Source organism: Papio anubis, chromosome 7, assembly GCF_008728515.1.
Source record: "Papio anubis isolate 15944 chromosome 7, Panubis1.0, whole genome shotgun sequence".
Lineage (NCBI taxonomy): Eukaryota > Metazoa > Chordata > Mammalia > Primates > Cercopithecidae > Papio > Papio anubis.
Window position 1 is genome coordinate 143,245,370 of NC_044982.1, and position 19,333 is coordinate 143,264,702.

Genomic DNA, 19,333 nt, shown 5'->3' on the forward strand with positions numbered 1-19,333 from the left:
AACATGTCGGTCCCAAGCGCTCTCATGAAGCAACCGCCCATTCAGTCTACGGCTGGGGCCGTCCCAGTTCGCAATGAGAAAGGTACGGTGCTGACACCCTCTTCCCAGTCGAATTTTAACCCCTTTCGGCCCCAGCAACCTCCAGACCTCTGGGACACACCACTCCAACCCCTCCAGCTCTTAAGATCTGGCTCCCAGATTCTTGGACCTTTCCACTCCCATCCCCTTGCATCCAATCTTGTTCCTGTGGCCTGCTTTCATATTCAGCAAGCACCTCTCAGCCTCCACAAATTCCTTAGACTTGTGTTACATATATATAATGTATATTACATATATTAAAATATTCCTTACTTAGGAAATTAAGTATATATCAGAATATATATGTTTAATACATGTATTCTAGAATATATGATTTTGTTCTAATATATATGATTAGAATATAATATCACTAATTACATATAAATACTAGAATATATGTATTATTAGTCTAATAATTACTAAGGAACTAAGTATATATAAATCTAATAATTAGGAACTTAAGTATATAGCAGAATATAGCAGAATATATACATAATATCAGACTAGATAGATAGATAGATAGAGACTGCTTGTTGGCAGGGCATTGTGCGGGATACGGTCCCTTTTTTGCTGTCCATAGAAGTCTACTTATGCTGCCCAGGCTGGACTCGAACTCCTGGGGCTCAGGCTATCCTCCTGCCTCAGCCTCCCAAGTAGACGCCACCGTGTCTAGTCTCAACATGGCTTTTAAGAATTATCTTTTAATCCCTATACATCTAATTCATTCATCTTAACAGCTTTTGAATTCCATTGTATAAAATAAAGTGTAATCCACAGTTTATTCCCTATTGAGGGGCAGGTGGTTGTCCGGTTGTTTAAAAAAGTGCTGCGGCTAGGCATGGTGTCTCCTGCCCATAAACCCAGCACTTTGGGAGGCTGAGGCGGGCAGAACACCTGAGGTCAGGAGTTCGAGACCAGCCTGGTCAATATGGTGAAACCCCGTCTCTAATAAAAATATAAAAAATTAGCCATGTATGATGGTGGGTGCCTGTAATCCCAGCTACTTAGGAATCTGAGACAGGAGAATTGCTTGAACCCGGGAGGTGGAGGTCGCAGTGAGCAGAGATCACACCATTGCACTCCAGCCTGGGCCACAGTGTGAGACTCTGTCTCAAAAAAGGAAAAAAAAAAAACAGTTCTGCATTTGTCATTCTGTAGCCAATACTAGCATTATTTAGTACCTGCTGCCAATTGCTCCTCGAAGTAAGTTGTAAGAACATAAGAATTTGTGGAGCACAGTGGCTCACACCTGTAATCCCAGCACTTTGGGAGGCTGAGGCAGGAGGCTCACTTGAGGCCAGGAGTTCAAGACCAGCTTGAGCAACATAGCAAGACCCCCTCCCATCTCTACAGAAAAAATTAAAAATTAAGGCCCAGCTTGGTGGCTCACGCCTGTAATCCCAGCACTTTGGGAGGCTGAGGCAGGTGGATCACCTGAGGTCAGGAGTTCAAGATTAGCCTGGCCAACATGGTGAAACCCTGTCTCTACTAAAAATACAAAAATTAGCCGGGTGTGATGGCACACGCCTGTAATCCCAGCTGCTTGGAAGGCTGAGACAGGAGAATCACTTGAACCTGGGAGGCAGAGGTTGCAATGAGCTAAGATCACGCCACTGCACTCCAGCCTGACCGACACAGCAAGACTCCATCTCAAAAAAGAAAAGAAAGAAAACAAACTTCGAGAACCTAAGAGCTTTATTTCCCATATATTCATCATCTACACACTTGGTTATACCAAATTTTTACATTTTTTGCCCAATCTGACAGGTGTTGAAATGGTATGTCATTATTCTAATTTGCATTCCCCTGATTACTAGTGATGCTGGGCTTTTTTTTTTTTTTTTTTTTTTTTCCCACTCTTGTTGCCCAGGCTGGAGTGCAATGGCACCATCTCGGCTCACTGTAACCTCCTCCTCCTGGGTTCAAGCGATTCTCCTGCCTCAGCCTCCTGAGTAGCTGGGATTACAGGCATGGGCCACCATACCCAGCTGATTTTATATTTTTAGTACAGATGGAACTTCTCCATGTTGGTCAGGGTGGTCTCAAACTCCTGACCTCAGGTGATCCGCCCGCCTGGGCCTCACAAAGTGCTGGGGTTACAGGCATGAGCTGCTGTGCCCAGCCAATGCTGGGCATCTTGTTCATGTGTCTAATAAACTCTCTAGGTTTTCTTTTCTATGAATTACCTGTTTCTGTCAGTCACCCACTTTGTTTGCTTTGTTTTTATATATTCCAAATCTATAGTATCCTTTTCCTCATTTTTTGGCTTGTCTTTTAATTATGGAGTCTTCTCTTACACAGATGTTTCTAGTTTTAGTATTATCAGATTTATCAACTTGATCTTTTATAGTTTTAGCTTTTTTTTTTTGTATATCGTTTAAAAAATAATCCTTCCCTGCACTGAGATCACAGATACTCATATTGTAAAGGTTTTCTATCTTCTGAGTGTTTGTATATATTAAATTGAATTCAATACACACTTATACAAGACAGATTATAAGTTAGGAAGCTTACAGTCCAGTAAGGAGTGTAAATATTTAAGATATGTTTTTCATAGTTGGGTCTTTAATCCATCTGGAATTTTTGTGTCTGTGGTGGAAGTTAGAGGTCTAATTTTACTATATGGTTGGCCAGTTGTCCCTTCTCAGTTGACGGATTAGCCCATCCATTCTCTACTGACTTTTAATGCCATTCCTATAGTATACTCAAGTTCTCATATAAGTTTGTTTTTCTTCTCTCTACTCTGTTCCATTGATCTCTGTGTACTTCCTGGGTCAATGACATATCCGGTAAACTATGCCCCACCTCTCCTTCCCAGCCCCCATCAGTTTTATTCTTCTTCAGCATTGTCTTGGTGTTTTGGGGCCTCTTATTCTTCCATATGATTTTGGAATAAGCCTGGAGACAACTTTTAATGGAATTGCATTAAAATGATAGATTATACATTTATAGGTTAATTCAGGTGCAGTTGCCATCTTCTCATCCTTGAACATGAAATATTTCTCCGTTTATTTAGATCTTTTTTATCTTTCAATAAAATTATATATTTTTCCTCCTAAAATCCTTGTACATTGTTTGTTGGATTTATTCCTCAGTATCTTATAGATTACTTGTGACTGTTAATGGTATTTTAACACTGTATTCTCTCCAGCCTAGGCAACATAGCGAGACCCCAAAAAATACAATGCTCTACAAAAAAATAAAATTACCTGGGCAGTACCTGCCTGTAGTCCCAGCTACTGGGAGGCTGAAGAGGGAGGATCACTTTAGCCCACGACATTGAGACTGCAGTGAGCTGTGATCATGCCACTGCACACAGCCTGGGTAACAGAGTGAGACCCTTTCTCAAAAAGTAGAAAATATGTCAGGCATGGTGGCTCATGCCTGTAATCCCAGCACTTTGGGAGACCCTAGGCAAGAGGATCGCTTGAGTCCAGGAGTTCAAGACCAGCCTGGGCAACATAGTGAGACCTTGTCTATACAAAAAATTTTTTAAAATTAGACCTTCATGGTGTTGCCCGCCTGTAGTCCCAGCTACTTCAGAGGCTGAGGCAGGAGAACGGTTTGAGCCTAGGAGGTTGAGGCTGCAGTGAGCCATGATTGCGCCACTGCACTCCACCCTAGGCAACAGAATGAGACCCTGTCTCAAGAAAATAAATAAATAAAAATAAAATTGTACTTTCTGATTATATGTCGCTAATGTACAGGTATGCTTATTTTTAGAAATAAGTTTTTTATCTAGCATTTTTTCTGAACTCTTTTAGCTTAATCTATTTGTTATCTTGTGTTTTCTACAAAGACAACCATATAATCTGCAAATTATGACAGTTTCTTCCTTTAACATCCTTATAACTTTTCCTTATTGCCCAAATTAGAACCATAATACAGTGCTGACTAGAAGGTGTGATAGGGACAACATTAGGATGCCCACGGGGTTTTTGTTTTTGTTTTTTTTTGGTTTCTTTTTTTTTTTTTTTTTGAGACAGAGTCTTGCCCTATTGCCCAGGCTGGAGTGCCGTGGTGTGATCTCGGCTCACTGCAAGCTCCGCCTCCCAGGTTCATGCCATTCTTCTGCCTCAGCCTCCCGAGTAGCTGGGACTACAGGCACCTACCACCACACCGGGCTAATTTTTTGTTTTTGTTTTTGTTTTTTTGGAGACGGAGTCTTGCTCTGTCGCCCAGGCTGAAGTGCAGTGGTGCTGTCTCAGCTCACTGCAAGCTCCAGGTCCCGGGTTCGCGCCGTTCTCCTGCCTCAGCCTCCCAAGTAGCTGGGACTACAGGCACCTACCACCACGCCGGGCTAATTGTTTTGTATTTTTAGTGGAGACGGGGTTTCACTGTGTTAGCCAGGATGGTCTCGATTTCCTGACCTTGTGATCTGCCGCCTCGGCCTCCCAAAGCGCTGGGATTACAGGCGTAAGACACCACGCCCAGCTGGATGCCCACTGATTTTTATAGAGAATGCTTCTGGCCAGTCGTGGTGGCTCACACCTGTAATCCCAGCACTTTAGGAGGCTGAGGCTGGTGGATCACCTCAGGTCAGGAGTTCAAGACCAGCCTGGCCTACATGGTGAAACCCTGTCTTTACTAAAAAATACACAAATTAGCCAGGCATATGGTGGGCGCCTGTAATTCCAGCTACTCAGGAGCCTGAGGCAGGGAGAATTGCTTGAACCCGGGGGATGGAGGTTGCAGTTTTGAGCCAAGATCGTGCCACTGCACTGCAGCCTAGGCAACAGAGCGAGACTCCATCTCAATAAATAAATAAATACATAAATACATAAATAGAATGGTTCTATTGTTTTATCATTAACTATAAAGTCTGCTGTATCTATTTTTTTTTTTTAAATGTGACTTTAAAAAATAGTAGGCTGGGAGAGATGGCTCACATTTGCAATCCCAGCACTTTGGGAGACTGAGGCTGGAGGATCACTTGAGGCCAGGAGTTCAAGGCCAGCCTGGGCAACATAGCAAGACCCTTTCTCTACCTTTTAAAAAATAACAAATAAAAATGAAATTTACAAAAGTAAAAATAGTATATTGCTTCCCTCCCATTGTCTATATCTACATATATATTTTTGGGGTTTTTTTTGTTTGTTTTTAAAGACAGAGTCTTACTGTGTTGCCCAGGCTGGAGTGCAGCAGCATGATCTCAGCTCACTGCAGCCTCCACCTCCCAGGTTCAAGTGATTCTCCTGCCTCAGCCACCTGAGTAGCTGGGATTAACAAGTGTGTGCCACCATCCTGGCTAATTTTTTTTTTTTTTTTTTTTTTTTTGAGACAGAGTCTCACTCTGCCGCCCAGGCTGGAGTGCAGTGGCGCGATCTCAGCTCACTGCAAGCTCCGCCTCCTGGGTTTACACCATTCTCCTGCCTCAGCCTCCCGAGTAGCTGGGACTACAGGCACCCGCCACGTCGCCTGGCTAGTTTTTTGTATTTTTTAGTAGAGACGGGGTTTCACCGTGTTAGCCAGGATGGTCTCGATCTCCTGACCTCGTGATCCGCCCATCTCGGCCTCCCAAAGTGCTGGGATTACAGGCTTGAGCCACCGCACCCAGCCTAATTTTTGTATTTTTAGTAGAGACGGGGTTTCGCCATGTTGGCCCGGCTGGTCTCGAACTCCTAGCCTCAACTGATCTGCCCATCTTGGCTTTCCAAAGTGCTGGGATTACAAGCATGAGCCACTGTGCCCAGCTATATATATTTTTGTGTTTGACACAGGTTCTCACTGTATCACTCAGGCTGAAGTGAGTGCCTTGCTGTGGTCACGGCTCGCCACAGCCTTAACCTCCTGGACTCTAGTGATTCTCCCACCTCAGCCTCCCATGTAGCTTGGGACCACAGGCATAGACCACCATGCCCAGCTAATTTTTTTATTTTTAGTAAAGACAAGGTCTAACTTTGTTGCCCAGGCTGGTCTCAAACTCCTGGGTTTAAGCAGTCCTCCTGCCTCAGCCTTCCAAAATGCTGGGATTACAAGCATGAGCCACCGCACCTGGCCCCCTCATTAATTTTCTAAGGTTAAACTATTCTTGTAGTCTTGAGCTAAATTCTAATAAGTTGTGTTGGCTTAGGGGTTTTTTGTGTCGGGTTTTTTTTTTGGTAGTTTTTATATCGCTGGGATAAATTTGCTCTTATGTTATTTAATATTTTTGTATTTGTGTTTGTAAGTGAAATCCACCTAAAGTTTTCCTTTGAACTGTCCAATTTGGTTATCAAGGTTATACTCATAAAATAAGTTGGTTAGTTTTCACTGTCTCTCTTTGTTCACTAGAATTGTTTATATTTGTAGGCTGGGTGCTATGGCTCACGCCTGTAATCCCAGCACTTTGGGAGGCCGAGGTGGGCGGATCTTGAGGTCAGGAGATGGAAACCATCCTGGCTAACACGATGAAACTCCGTCTCTACTAAAAATACAAATAATTAGCTGGGCATGGTAGTGCATGCCTTTAGTCCAAGCTACTCAGGAGGCTGAGGCAGGAGAATTACTTGAACCCAGGAGGCGGAGGTTGCAGTGAGCCGAGATCATACCACTGCACTCCAGCCTAGGCGACAGAGCGAGACTCCGTCTCAAAAAAAAAAAAAAAAAAAAGAATTGTATTTATAACAGATTACCTACTCTTGCAGGTTTGATAACACATAAGGTAAAGGAAAAGAAGGTAGAAATAAGTAAGATTAGAATATTGAGTCATGTGGTAATATGTTATAAAGGCTGCTGTGGAAATCCCAGAGGGAACTACAAGAATGCCTGAGCAGCATTTTAGTTTTATGTTCCTGCAGAAATCATCCTTACTATGTGGTGGGCACTGTTACAAATAATTTGTTTAAGGGTATAGTTGAGGTGGGATGCCATGAATTTGTGATGGATGCAGTCTGCCTTTTTGCGGGGGACTTTTTTCTACTGTTTCACTGCCTACCTTCCTCCACTTCATTGTACTCAAGGTAAGCCTCATTATCATCAGTGTTGGCTTTCACAAGGAGGCAGTCTCATGACTTGGCCTTTGTAGGAAAACACTATTAGATGAATAGATGGTTGGGTAGTGGCTCTTTCTTCTCCTGCTTAGACTCTTGTCTACTATGAATAAAGGGCTCTATTTGCAAAGGCCATGATGGGATGAAGCACATTGAGAAACAGGCTACTGAAACATAAGTTATTTTTCTCACCCAGGTGAGATTTCAATGGAAAAAGTGAAGGTAAAGCGTTATGTGTCCGGAAAGAGGCCAGACTATGCCCCTATGGAGTCCTCAGATGAGGAAGATGAAGAATTTCAGTTCATTAAGAAAGCCAAAGAACAAGAAGCAGAGCCTGAGGAACAGGAGGAGGATTCATCTAGTGACCCCCGGCTACGGCGTTTACAGAACCGTATTAGTGAAGATGTGGAAGAGAGGTAATGTCTGTGATTGTGTTTTACTTGAACATGAACCTCTACAGCTTAATAATAATAGCTAATACTTGAATAGTACTGCCAAGTAGCTGACATTTGCTAATTCTTGTAATCCATACAATAGCTTTATGAAATAGGTGCTATTATCCCCATTTCACAAAAGGAGGAAACTAAGAGCACAAAGGGGCTAAGAAAGTTACATGACCAAAGTTACAAAGTGGCAGCTTCAGAAAACAGCAGGTTACTTCTGGCCTAAAGGACCTACTCAACTCCTTACGGGAATAGAAAACACAGACCATTCGTTGGCTGTTGAGGGGAGTCTTTTTAGCACAAAGATGTTTTATAAACTTTGGTAAATTGATTTTATACATCTGCTTATTCTAAATGCTAATAAGGGGAAATGACACTGAAGCAGGAGAAAAGACCTCATAAAGGTCTCATTGTAGAAAGTCTCCCAGTGAGGGATTTTGTATGTTATATACTGATTGAGACATTACCTTAATAGAGCAGACCAGGGGTCCTGAACTTTCACCGTTCATAATTGTCCCAGGGGTTTTTTCACAGAGCTCCTGGGCCAAAACAGTTCTGTTTATTTTAGTTAGTAAGTAGTTAGAGCCAAGTAACCTAATAAGTATTTATGTCCTAATAACTTTGCCACTTGAAAATTACAGTGCCCATGGCCGGGCGCAGTGGCTCACACCTGTAACCGTAGCACTTTGGGAGGCCGAGGCAGGTGGATCACGAGGTCAGGAGTTCAAGACCAGCCTGGCCAACTTGGTGAAACCCCATCTCAACTAAAAATACAAAAAAATTAGCCAGGCATGGCGGTGGGCACCTGTAATCCCAGCTACTTTGGGAGACTGAGGCAGAGAATTGCTTGAACTTGGCAGGCGGAGGTTGCAGTGAGCCGAGATCATGCCACTGCACTCCAGCCTGAGTGACAGAGTGAGACTCCGTCTCAAAAAAAAAAAAAGAAAAAGAAAAAAAGAAAATTACAGTGCCCATGGGGAAAAAAACACTTTTATTCATTCTCACATAACCACAGTTACTAGTGGAATTTGTGTGCCTATTGGACACTGACAGCCTTGCAGACCTTGGAATCAGCACTGTCACTTTTTCATGTCTTGTTTTATATTGATATTCACACTATACTTACTTTTTACCACAGCAGCCACCAAAACCCAATTTCACAAAGATACGATATTCTCAAAAGGAATGTAATATGACTTAATGTTGAAACTGAATTACCTTGAGCTATTGAAAATATCCCAATGCAGGCCACGCTCGGTGGCTCACGCCTGTAATCCCAGCACTTTGGGAGGCCAAGGCAGGCGATCACCTGAGGTCAGGAGTTCAAGACTAGCCTGGTCAACATGACGAAACCCCCTCTCTAGTAAAAATACAAAAATTAGCTGGGTGTGGTGGTGCACGCCTGTAGTCCCAGCTACTCAAGAGGCTGAGGCAGGAAGAATCGCTTGAACCTGGGAGGGGGAGGTTGTGGTGAGCCGAGATCACGCCATTGCTCTCCAGCCTGGGTAACAGAGTAAGATTCTGTCTCAAAAAAAATCCCAATGCATCCCTATGAGTTTGCTGGCTTGCTGTGGTGCCTTAGGATGCCTCAACATACGTTTAGTATTTCAGGCCAAACTTGACTATTTGCTCTGACATCCTAGTCTAGTTTCTTTAATCTGCACCTCAGTTTCCCCCACCTCAATACTTTAATATTGGATGGACATGGTGGCTCACATCTGTAATCCCAGCACTTTGAGAGGCTAAGGCGGGCAGATTGCCTAAGTCCAGGAGTTGAAGACCAGCCTGGGCAACATGGTAAAACCCCGTCTCTACAAAAAATACAAAAATTAGTCATGTGTGCTGGCATGCCTATAGTCCCAGCTACTCAGGAGGCTGAGGTGGGAGGATCACTTGAGCCTGGGAGGCAGAGGTTGCAGTGAGCCAAGATTGCACCACTGCACTGCAGCCTGGGTGACAGAGCAAGACCCTGCCTCAAAAAAAAAGACTTCAGTATTAATGAAGGCAAACATAATGTACTGTGTGGCTGTGGAAATGCGGTTGATGCTACTTCATTTTTATGACATTGGTGTTACATTTGGAGATACTGTTTTTCAGATTGGCTCGACATCGGAAAATAGTGGAACCTGAAGTGGTAGGAGAGAGTGACTCAGAAGTAGAAGGAGATGCTTGGCGCATGGAACGAGAAGATAGCAGTGAAGAAGAGGAGGAGGAGATTGATGATGAGGTATGTTAAAGGAACATGGGAAGTTTTTTTCTGGATATAAGAAAAAGTTGACGCCAGTGCTCATTTGTTGAAGCCTTAAAAACAAGAGATCACTGCTTTTGGCAGGACTCTGATCATGTTCCTTGTTTGTTGGGATAGGACTAAAAATAGAATGGTACTAAGTTGTATTTTTTTACATTTGAATTTGTTGGGTTTGATGAGACTAAAACAAAAAGCCATAGGCCATTTGACTGACTGGCTTACATATATGACTTGACAGGAAATAGAACGGCGGCGTGGCATGATGCGTCAGCGAGCACAGGAGAGAAAAAATGAAGAGATGGAAGTCATGGAAGTGGAAGATGAGGGACGTTCTGGAGAGGAGTCAGAATCAGAGTCTGAGTATGAAGAGTACACAGACAGTGAAGATGAGATGGAGCCTCGCCTTAAGCCAGTCTTCATTCGAAAGTAGGTATCTCACAAGCCAGATCTGAATCTACTTAATTACCACTTTCCAGGCGTGGAAACAAAAGTCTCTTTTCTGTTGTGCTATTCTGAAATCTAAGCACTGAGTGAAAGTGCTTTTGCTAGTGCTGTAGCCTTGCCAGACGAGCTGCTGAGGAGTATCTTGGTGTTAGCAGAGAACCTGAGTTTGTTTTCACATCTCTTTTTTCAGTTATAGAGCATATATCTGTCCAAGGCCTTTTTTTCTTTCTTTCTTTCTTTCTTTCTGAGATGGAGTGTTGCTCTTGTTGCCCAGGCTGGAGTGCAATGGCGTCATGTCTGCTCACCACAACCTCCAACTCCCGATTTCAGGCGATTCACCTGCCTCAGCCTCCCTAGTAGCTGGGATTACAGGCATGCGCCACCACGTCTGGCTAATTTTGTATTTTTAGTATAGAGGGGGTTTCACCATGTTGGTCAGGCTGGTCTCAAACTCCCGACCTCAGGTGATCTGCCCTCCTCAGCCTCCCAAAGTGCTGGGATTACAGGCATGAGCCCCCGCGCCCAGCCAAGGCCATATATTTTTAAACACAAAATTAAACTCAACGAGCAGATTCCTATTCCTTTCTTGATGGCTAGAAATCCTCCTACTTACAGGCCAGCAGGTTCTTTGCTGTCCAGGCAGTTCTCAAAGATGAACATGATTTTAGTGCTCCAAAGACCTGGGATGATGGCCGGGCACAGTGGCTCATGCCTGTAATTCCAGCACTTTGGGAGGCTGAGGCAGGTGGATCACGAGGTCAGGAGTTCAAGACCAGCCTGGCCAAGATGGTGAAACCCCATCTCTACTAAAAATACAAAGAAATTAACCAGGTGTGGTGGCAGGCGCCTGTAATCCCAGCTACTCGGGAGGCTGAGGCAAAGAATTGCTTGAACCCAGGAGGCAGAGGTTGCAGTGAGCTGAGATCACACCACTGCACAGGAGACAGAGTGAGACTCCATCTCAAAAAAAAAAAAAAAAAAAGACCTGGGATGACTCAACGTTTTTTGCTCTTTGAAAATAATAGAGCCAAAGAGTTTGGTTTCGTCTCATTTGGATGGGACTAGGTCTAGGGGAACAAAGCACTCCACTCTAAGGACTTTAGGCAATTAACAGGACCTCTGTGATGCAGGAAGGACCGAGTGACAGTTCAAGAACGTGAAGCTGAAGCATTGAAACAGAAGGAGCTGGAGCAGGAAGCAAAACGCCTGGCAGAGGAGAGGCGCAAGTACACACTCAAGGTACTGGGGAGTGGTTCCAAGGATTGAGTACAAGAAATAGTGTAATCAGGTTTGTCTGAGGAGAGTAAGGAAGTCCAAGCCGAATTGTTCTCCCTATCCAGATTGTCGAAGAGGAAACCAAGAAAGAGCTGGAAGAGAACAAGCGATCCTTGGCTGCACTGGATGCACTCAATACTGATGATGAAAATGACGAGGAGGAATATGAGGCATGGAAAGTTCGGGAGCTAAAAAGAATCAAGAGGGACAGAGAAGATCGAGAAGCGTGAGTAAAAAGATGAGCCTAGAGTTAATGCTGCTAGTGGAACAGGTTTCTAGTAGGATAGCTCTGAGACTCATTACCTACTGTGAGTTCCATTCTGGCCATCTTCAGAGTTCTTGCTGCTGGGTGAGTTTCCTATAATTGGAATGTGAGTTTCACTTGTTACAGTGAAATCAGGGAAGAGAAACACACTTTGTCGATGTGTGTTCATAATAGAGTGCCAGCCAGTGCTCCCTTTAGTTTCCTAGTAGACACAAAAATTAGTAACTGTTAGCAGTTATCTCTTACTGTGTACAACCCAACCCACAATTAAGTGACTTGAAAAAACAATTACTTTTCACAATTTTGGAGGTTGGCTGAACAGTTCCTCTACTGATTTCACGTGGGCTCACTTATGTCGTTGTATCCAGCTAGACAGTTGACTGGGCTAGAAACTTAAAAGGGCTTCACTCACATGTCTAGTAGTAGGTGGTGGCTATCAGTTAGGATGCCTCACTTATCCTTCATTGGGTTAGACTGGCTTCCTTACATAGTAGTCTCAGGGTACCATTCTAAGAGGGCAAGGTCTTCTGACACTTAGGTTCCAGAACTCATACATCAATCCTGCCACATATTGGTCAAAGCAAGTCACAAGGCCAACCTAGCTTTAAGCAGGTGGAGAAACAGACTCCACCTCTGGATAGGAGAAGCAGCAAAGTCATACTTTTTGAAAAGGGGCATGCATACTGTGAGGGGAAGCATTTGTGGCACTTAAATAATCTACACTATGTTAGAGCAGAATCTTTTTTTTTTTTTTTGAGATGGAGTTTTGCTTTTCACTCAGGCTGGAGTGAAGTGTCACAATCTCAGCTCACTGTGGCCTCCGCCTCCTGGGTTCAAGTGATTCTCCTGCCTCAGCCTCCCAAGTAGCTGGGATTACATGCATGTGCCACCACACCTGGCTAATTTTTGTATTTTTAGTAGAGACAGGGTTTCACCATGTTGGTCAGGCTGGTCTCGAACTCATGACCTCAGGTTATCCACCTGCCTCGGCCTCTCAAAGTGCTCGGATTACGGCGTGAGCCACCACGCCCGGCCCAAGCAGAATCATTTCTGAGCTGCATCACTCATTCCTATAAATTATTAGGTATAAGAGGGTAATCCCGGATTACAAAGGAAACCATCAATAGATAACTCTAGGCTGGGCGTGGTGGCTCACGCCGTAATCCGAGCACTTTGGGAGGCTGAGGCAGGCGAATCACTTTAGGCTGGGAGTTCAAGACCAGCCTGGTCAACATGGTGAAAACCTCTCTCTACTAAAATACAAAAATTAGCCAGGTGTGGTGGTGTTTGCATGTTATTCCCAGCTACTTGGAAGGTGGAGGCAAGAGAATCGCTTGAACCCAGGAGGCAGAGGTTGCAGTGAGCTGAGATAGCGCCACTGCACTCCAGCCTGGGTGACAGAGTGACACTCTTATCTGGAAAAAAGAAAAAAAGAAAACTTGCCTCAATATGAGCTACACACAATAAATAGATAACTCCATCCTCAGCCTGTAGTTTCTTTTTTCTTTTTTTTTTTTGAGACGGAGTCTCACTCTGTCGCCCAAGCTAGAGTGCAGTGGCGCAATCTTGGCCTCCACCCCCTGGGGGTCAAGCAGTTCTGCCTCAGCCTTCCAAGTAGCTGGGACTACAGGCATATGCCACCACACAGCTAATTTTTGTATTTTTAATAGAGGCGTGGTTTCACCATGTTGGCCAGGCTGGCCTTGAACTCCTGACCTCAGGTGATCCACCCACCTCGGCCTCCCAACGTGCTGGGAATACAGGCATGAGCCACCACGCCTAGCCCTCAGCCTGTAGTTTCTAAGGTTTTTATCCTGGACCTGAAGGACTAGGAGTCCTAGTGCCCTTTAAAATTGTACACAAGGCTGGGCATGGTGGCTCATGCCTATAATCCCAACAATTTAGGAGGCCGAGGTGGGCAGATCACAAGGTCAGGAGTTTGACACCAGCCTGTCCAATATGGTGAAACCCCGTCTGTACTAAAAATACAAAAATTAGCCAGGCATGGTGGTACACGCCTGTAAATCCCAGCTACTCAGGAGGCTGAAGCAGGAGAATCGCCTGAACCTGGGAGGCAGAGGTTGCAGTGAGCCGCGATTGTGCCACTGCATTCCAGCCTGGGCAACAGAATGAGATTCCATCTCAAAAAAACAAAAAATAAAATAAAATTGTACACAAAATTATGTGTGTATATGCATTTTTTTGGAGAAAAGGGATATCACCCCCTCTCTCCCCAACACTGGCTAAAAAGTTACTGCCATCTGGCCGGGCGCAGTAGCTCACGCCTGTAATCCCAGCACTTTGGGAGGCACAGGTGGGCGGATCATGAGGTCAGGAGATCAAGACCATCCTAGTGAACACAGTGAAACCCTGTCTTTACTAAAAACACAAAAAGATTAGCCGGGTGTGGTAGCGGGCGCCTGTAGTCCCAGCTACTTGGGAGGCTGAGGCAGGAGAATGGCGTGAACCCGGGAGGCGGAGCTTGCAGTGAGCCAAGATGGCGCCACTGCACTCCAGCCTGGGCAACAGAGCAAGACTCCGTCACCAAAAAAAAAAAAAAAAAAAAAGTTACTGCAATCTAATTGATGATGGTAATCTTTGGTTTGTGACATGCAAGCACCTATATGATTATGATACACTTACATAAAGGAATACCAGCAAAGCCTTGGACAGTTATTTTAAATTCACTGATTTTTTTTTTTTTTAAGCTAAGAAGACCTTTTAGGGAAAGAGAGTTCATAATGTTGCAAAACCCAGCAATAATAGTATGTCTGAATGTCAAAAGAGCTAGAATCAACTTTTGGAAGTTGGCAATACCTAGTCTGGCAAACATAATGAAGACTAACTCACCCTTTTGTTTATTGAGCTCTTGATCTTGATTCCTAATAGGCAATGACTAGAATTAAAGAAGGTGACTAATACTTGAAATAACATGGGACTGTTATTTTTGATAATTTGGTCTTTCTAAAGCTGTAACAGTACCAATAAATTGTTTTGCTCCCTGGACAGGCTTGAGAAGGAGAAAGCAGAAATTGAACGCATGCGAAACCTGACTGAGGAAGAGAGGAGAGCTGAACTTCGGGCAAATGGCAAAGTCATTACCAACAAAGCCGTTAAGGGCAAATATAAGTTCTTACAGAAGTATTATCACCGGGGTGCCTTCTTCATGGTAAGAAGTGAAAAGAGAGTCAGAAAATTGGGCAGTAGGAATAACTCAGAAACTTTGAATTATTTTTTCTCTTCAAGAATGTTCTGGAATGTTATTTCCACTTGCCAATGGTCAGCTTTCTCATTTGTTTTTTCCTTCTGAACAATATAAACTCAGAGAAAAGCATCAGCAATTGGATTATAGAAGTAGCATCAACTGTTCTCTCTTTTGGCTCCAACTCTCAAAAAGAGGAAATGATGCAATAGCCTTTTTTTTTTTTTTTTTTTTTTTTTTTTGAGAGACAGAAGTCTTGCTGTCACCCAGGCTGGGGTACAGTAGTGCGATTATAGTTCACTGCAACCTTGACCTCCTGGGCTCAAGGGATACACCTGCTTCAGCCTCCAGAGTAGCTGGGACTATAAGCATGCACAACCATGCCTGGCACTGTTTTTTTTTTTTTTGCTATTTTTTAAAATTTTTCGTAGAGACCAGGTCTCACTATGTTGCCCAGGCTAGTCTTAACCTTCTGACCTCAAGCAATCCTTCCACCTCAGCCTCCCAAAGTATTAGGAATACAGGCATGAGCCATTGTCCTCAGCCTTAGATAAATTGATGAAATGAAATAGAGAAGTGATCTGTATAGATAGGGGACGAATTAGGTCCTCCACTTTGTGAAAACCAAACTCTGCAAATAGCTTTACATTAATTCACTTTTGTGTGATAGAAAGTTCACTTCATTCTGAACTGACAGTACCCAAGAGTAACTAAACAAAAGAATGGTTTATTCTGTAACCATTAGGTGGAGAGCCATCATCTTTGTTTTTCATATAAAGACTAAGATCAAAATAGCAATCTGTTAATCCTGTATGGTTTATTATAATTTCCTAGTGTTAAAGCAGTTTGTACCAAAAACTAGACTAGCTTTTTCAAGTGCTGTGTGGCAAATTCTAAATATCCCCACTGCAACTGAATTCCTGCCTTTCACTGCAGATGCTGTTAAAACTTCAGTGGTAGCTTCCCTACCACCCTCCAAAATTAGTTTCAGGTCTATCTGATTAGCAGGAACTGTCTGCTTACGTAGTTTTCCAGCAGATGTGGCTTTCTATTCAGTGGAGATTATGAATTCTTGTACTGCTTCGGTCATAAAGTTTCTTTGCTTAAGCAATTCACAGCTTTAATAATCAAGCTTCTTAGAGAAGCAGTTCATTGCTAGTTAAGATACATGAGAAAAGTGTATGTGAAAGTCCTTTGGTGGGCCGGGTACATTGGCTAATGCCTGTAATCTTAACATTTTGAGAGGCCAAGGCCGGCAGATCACTTGAGCCCAGGAGTTCAGCCTGGGCAATGTGGCAAAACCCCATCTCTACAAAAAATACAAAAATTAGCCAGGCATGGTGGTGCATGCCTATAGTGCCACCTATCGAGGGGCTGAGGTGGAAGGATTGCTTCAGCCCGGGAGGTTGAGGCTGCAGTCATCTGTGATAGTGCCACTGCACTGCAGCCTGGGTGGCTGACCAAGACTTTGTCTCAAAAAAAAATTTTTTTTAAAGTCTTTCTTAAACAAGATAGTGGTATTTTTAATTCCTTCAGCATATGGGTTTATAAATCTGTATCACAGCATTGTGATATTACTATCAGGCTAGAGTGCAGTGGTGCAGTCATGGCTCACTACTGCCTCATTCTCCTGGGCTCAAGCAATCCTCCTGCCTCAGCCTCCTGAGTAGTTGGGACTACAGGTGTGTGCCACCACACCTAATTATTTTTTTTTTATTTTGTAGAGATGGGGTTTTGCTATGTAGCCCAGGCTGGTTTCAAACTCCTGGGCTCAAACTATCCTCCCACCTTGGGCTCCCAAAGTGCTGGGATTACAGGCAAGAGCAACTGGATCCAGCCTTACTAATGTTGTTTATTTCATTGAGTAGGTAACCTTTAGTGCATATACTATGCAGAGGTAACTGTTTAGCACTGTTAGCGAGAATACATAATCACTGTAACATAAGTAAGAGTAAAGTACTGTAGGAGTTCTGACGAGAGAGATTATATTTGGTAGAAGATTGAAACGGTTGACATAAAGGTTGTAACATTTAAGCATTTAAAATGTATAGTTTTTTTTGGTTTTTGGTTTTTTGTCACCTAGGCTTGAGTGCAGTGGCGTGATTTCAGCTCACTGCAACCTCCACCTCCCGGGTTCAAGCAATTCTCCTGCCTCAGTGCCCCAAGTAGCTGGGAATACAGGCGTGTACTACCACACCCCGCTAGTTTTTATATTTTTAGTAGAGACGGGGTTTCTCCATGTTGGCCAGGCTGGTCTTGAACTCCTGACCTTAGGTGATCTGCCCACCTCAGTGTCCCAAAGTGCTGAGATTACAGGCGTAAGCTACTGTGCCCGGCCAAGATGTATAGACTTTTTGCCATTCAGTGCTGGGAAGACATTCCAGGTGGAGACCAGCAGGAGTGGAGGCAGAAAGCATCAGCTGTGAAGGGAAGTGGCAAAGAGAACTGAGAAGGTGGATTAAGGCTGTATAATATTTGGCCTTGATTACTACACAGAGGAGTTGTATTCATTTATTTATTTATTTTTGAGATGAAATCTCACTCTGTCGCCCAGGCTTTAGTGCAGTGGTGCGATGTGAGCTCACTGCAACCTCCACCTCCTGGGTTCAAGCGATTCTCCTGCCCCAGCCTCCTGTGTAGCTGGGATTACAGGTGTGTGCCACCAGGTCTAATTTTTTGTATTTTTAGTAGAGACAGAGTTTCACCATGTTGGTCAGGCTGGTCTTGAACTCGTGACCTTGTGATCCACCTGCCTTGGCCTCCCAAAGCGCTGGGATTACAGGCATGAGCCACTGCGCCCAGCCTAGGAGTTGCATTCATTTAATAGAGAACCACTGAAGTTTTTTGGGCCAGGCAAAGATTATGAGTTACAGTTTAGAAACATCAGTGCAATGACAGTATGTAAGACTGATAGTAGGGAAAACTAATAACCCAGGTGACAAGAGTTTGTAAGATGTGGCAACTGATCGAATGCACACTTACTCAGTTTTGAATCTAGGTAATCGAAGAGTATGCTGGTCCTACTAACAGAAAAGTTAAAGAGAGGAGGTTGATGTGGAAAGGTTAGGTATTAATAAATGGTTTTCACTTTAGACATGAGTTTCAAGTCCCAATAAAATATCCAACTTATCATATATGAAAGCCAGTAGAAAATCCAGGATTGGAGATTTGAGAGGCCTATGCAGAGTTGAAGTCACATGAGTAAACTAACACACTGAGTGCAGACAAGACACATCTACACTCAAGGAGAAAATGAGGCATAGTTGCATGTGCCTGTAGTCCCAGCTACTCAGGAGGCTAAGGTGAGAGCATCGCTTGATGCTGGGAGGTCAAGGCTGCAGTGAGCAGTGATGACACCACTGCACTCTAGCCTGGACATCAGAATGAGACCCTGCCTCAGGGAAAAAAAAAAAAAAAAAAAGAGAGAAAGAACAAAGGAAAAAGAATATCATCTTGGCTGGGCGTGGTGGCTCATGCCTGTAATCCCAGCACTTTGAGAGGCCAAGTCGGGCAGATCACAAGGTCAGGATATCCAGACCATCTGGGCTAACACGGTGAAACCCCGTCTCTACTAAAAATACAAAAAATTAGCTGGGTGTGGTGGCATGGACCTGTAGTCTCAGCTACTCAGGAGGCCAAGGCAGGAGAATTGCTTGAACCCAGGAGGCGGAGGTTGCAGTAAGCCAAGACTGCACCAGTGCACTCCAGCCTGGGCAACAGGCCGAGAATCTGTCTTAGAAAAAAAAAAAAAAAAAATATCGTCTCTTCAGTTAGATGTAAGCTCTTGAAGAAAGGCTCAATACCCTCTGCTTTCTTTGTATCCCTCATTGTAGAGTTTAATAAATTTGTGGTTTGAATATATAGGAAATAAAGCCACAAGATTGATAAGATTTTTTTTATACAGGATGAGGATGAAGAAGTATACAAGAGAGATTTCAGCGCTCCTACCCTGGAGGATCATTTCAATAAAACCATTCTTCCTAAAGTCATGCAGGTATGGGGAACTTTAATAACATGACAGAGAGAAAAGTAATGTATTGATAGCTGAGGCATGGTTTGTTTGGTGGTGTAACTTATGATCCGTCCTTCCCTCAGGTCAAGAACTTTGGACGCTCAGGTCGCACCAAATACACTCACCTTGTGGATCAAGATACCACCTCCTTTGACTCAGCTTGGGGCCAAGAGAGTGCCCAGAACACAAAGTTCTTCAAACAAAAGGCAGCTGGGGTACGCGATGTATTTGAGCGGCCATCTGCCAAGAAGCGGAAAACTACCTAGGGTCCAGCTGCATATTCTTCCAACTGTGGAACACAAGGGGAAGTCTCAGCATCTGGTCCCTGATTTGTTTTTTTCATTATTTCCTTGGCCCCTGTATCCAGCTATTGGACCTACTGCTATACTTCTGAT

At 43.8% G+C, this 19,333-nt stretch overlaps 1 protein-coding gene across 1 annotated transcript; it reads left to right on the plus strand.

The window, feature by feature from the left end:
* The first annotated feature begins 3 nt into the window (after positions 1-3).
* MFAP1 (microfibril associated protein 1) lies at positions 4-19,204 on the plus strand. The gene is made up of 9 exons (NM_001168971.1): positions 4-82; positions 7,246-7,465; positions 9,590-9,719; positions 9,979-10,166; positions 11,315-11,423; positions 11,525-11,685; positions 14,734-14,893; positions 18,831-18,920; positions 19,022-19,204. Exons 1-9 carry the CDS (start codon positions 4-6, stop codon positions 19,202-19,204), a joined length of 1,320 nt encoding a protein of 439 aa, NP_001162442.1.
* Positions 19,205-19,333: the final 129 nt, after the last annotated feature.

Bases quoted from the DNA above. Each gene is read 5' to 3' on its own strand.
- MFAP1 (NM_001168971.1), top strand. From the start codon at position 4: ATGTCGGTCCCAAGCGCTCTCATGAAGCAACCGCCCATTCAGTCTACG. The intron at 10,167-11,314 runs GTAGGTATCTCA...TCTGTGATGCAG, and splicing joins AAGCCAGTCTTCATTCGAAA to GAAGGACCGAGTGACAGTTC. The intron at 11,686-14,733 runs GTGAGTAAAAAG...CTCCCTGGACAG, and splicing joins GACAGAGAAGATCGAGAAGC to GCTTGAGAAGGAGAAAGCAG.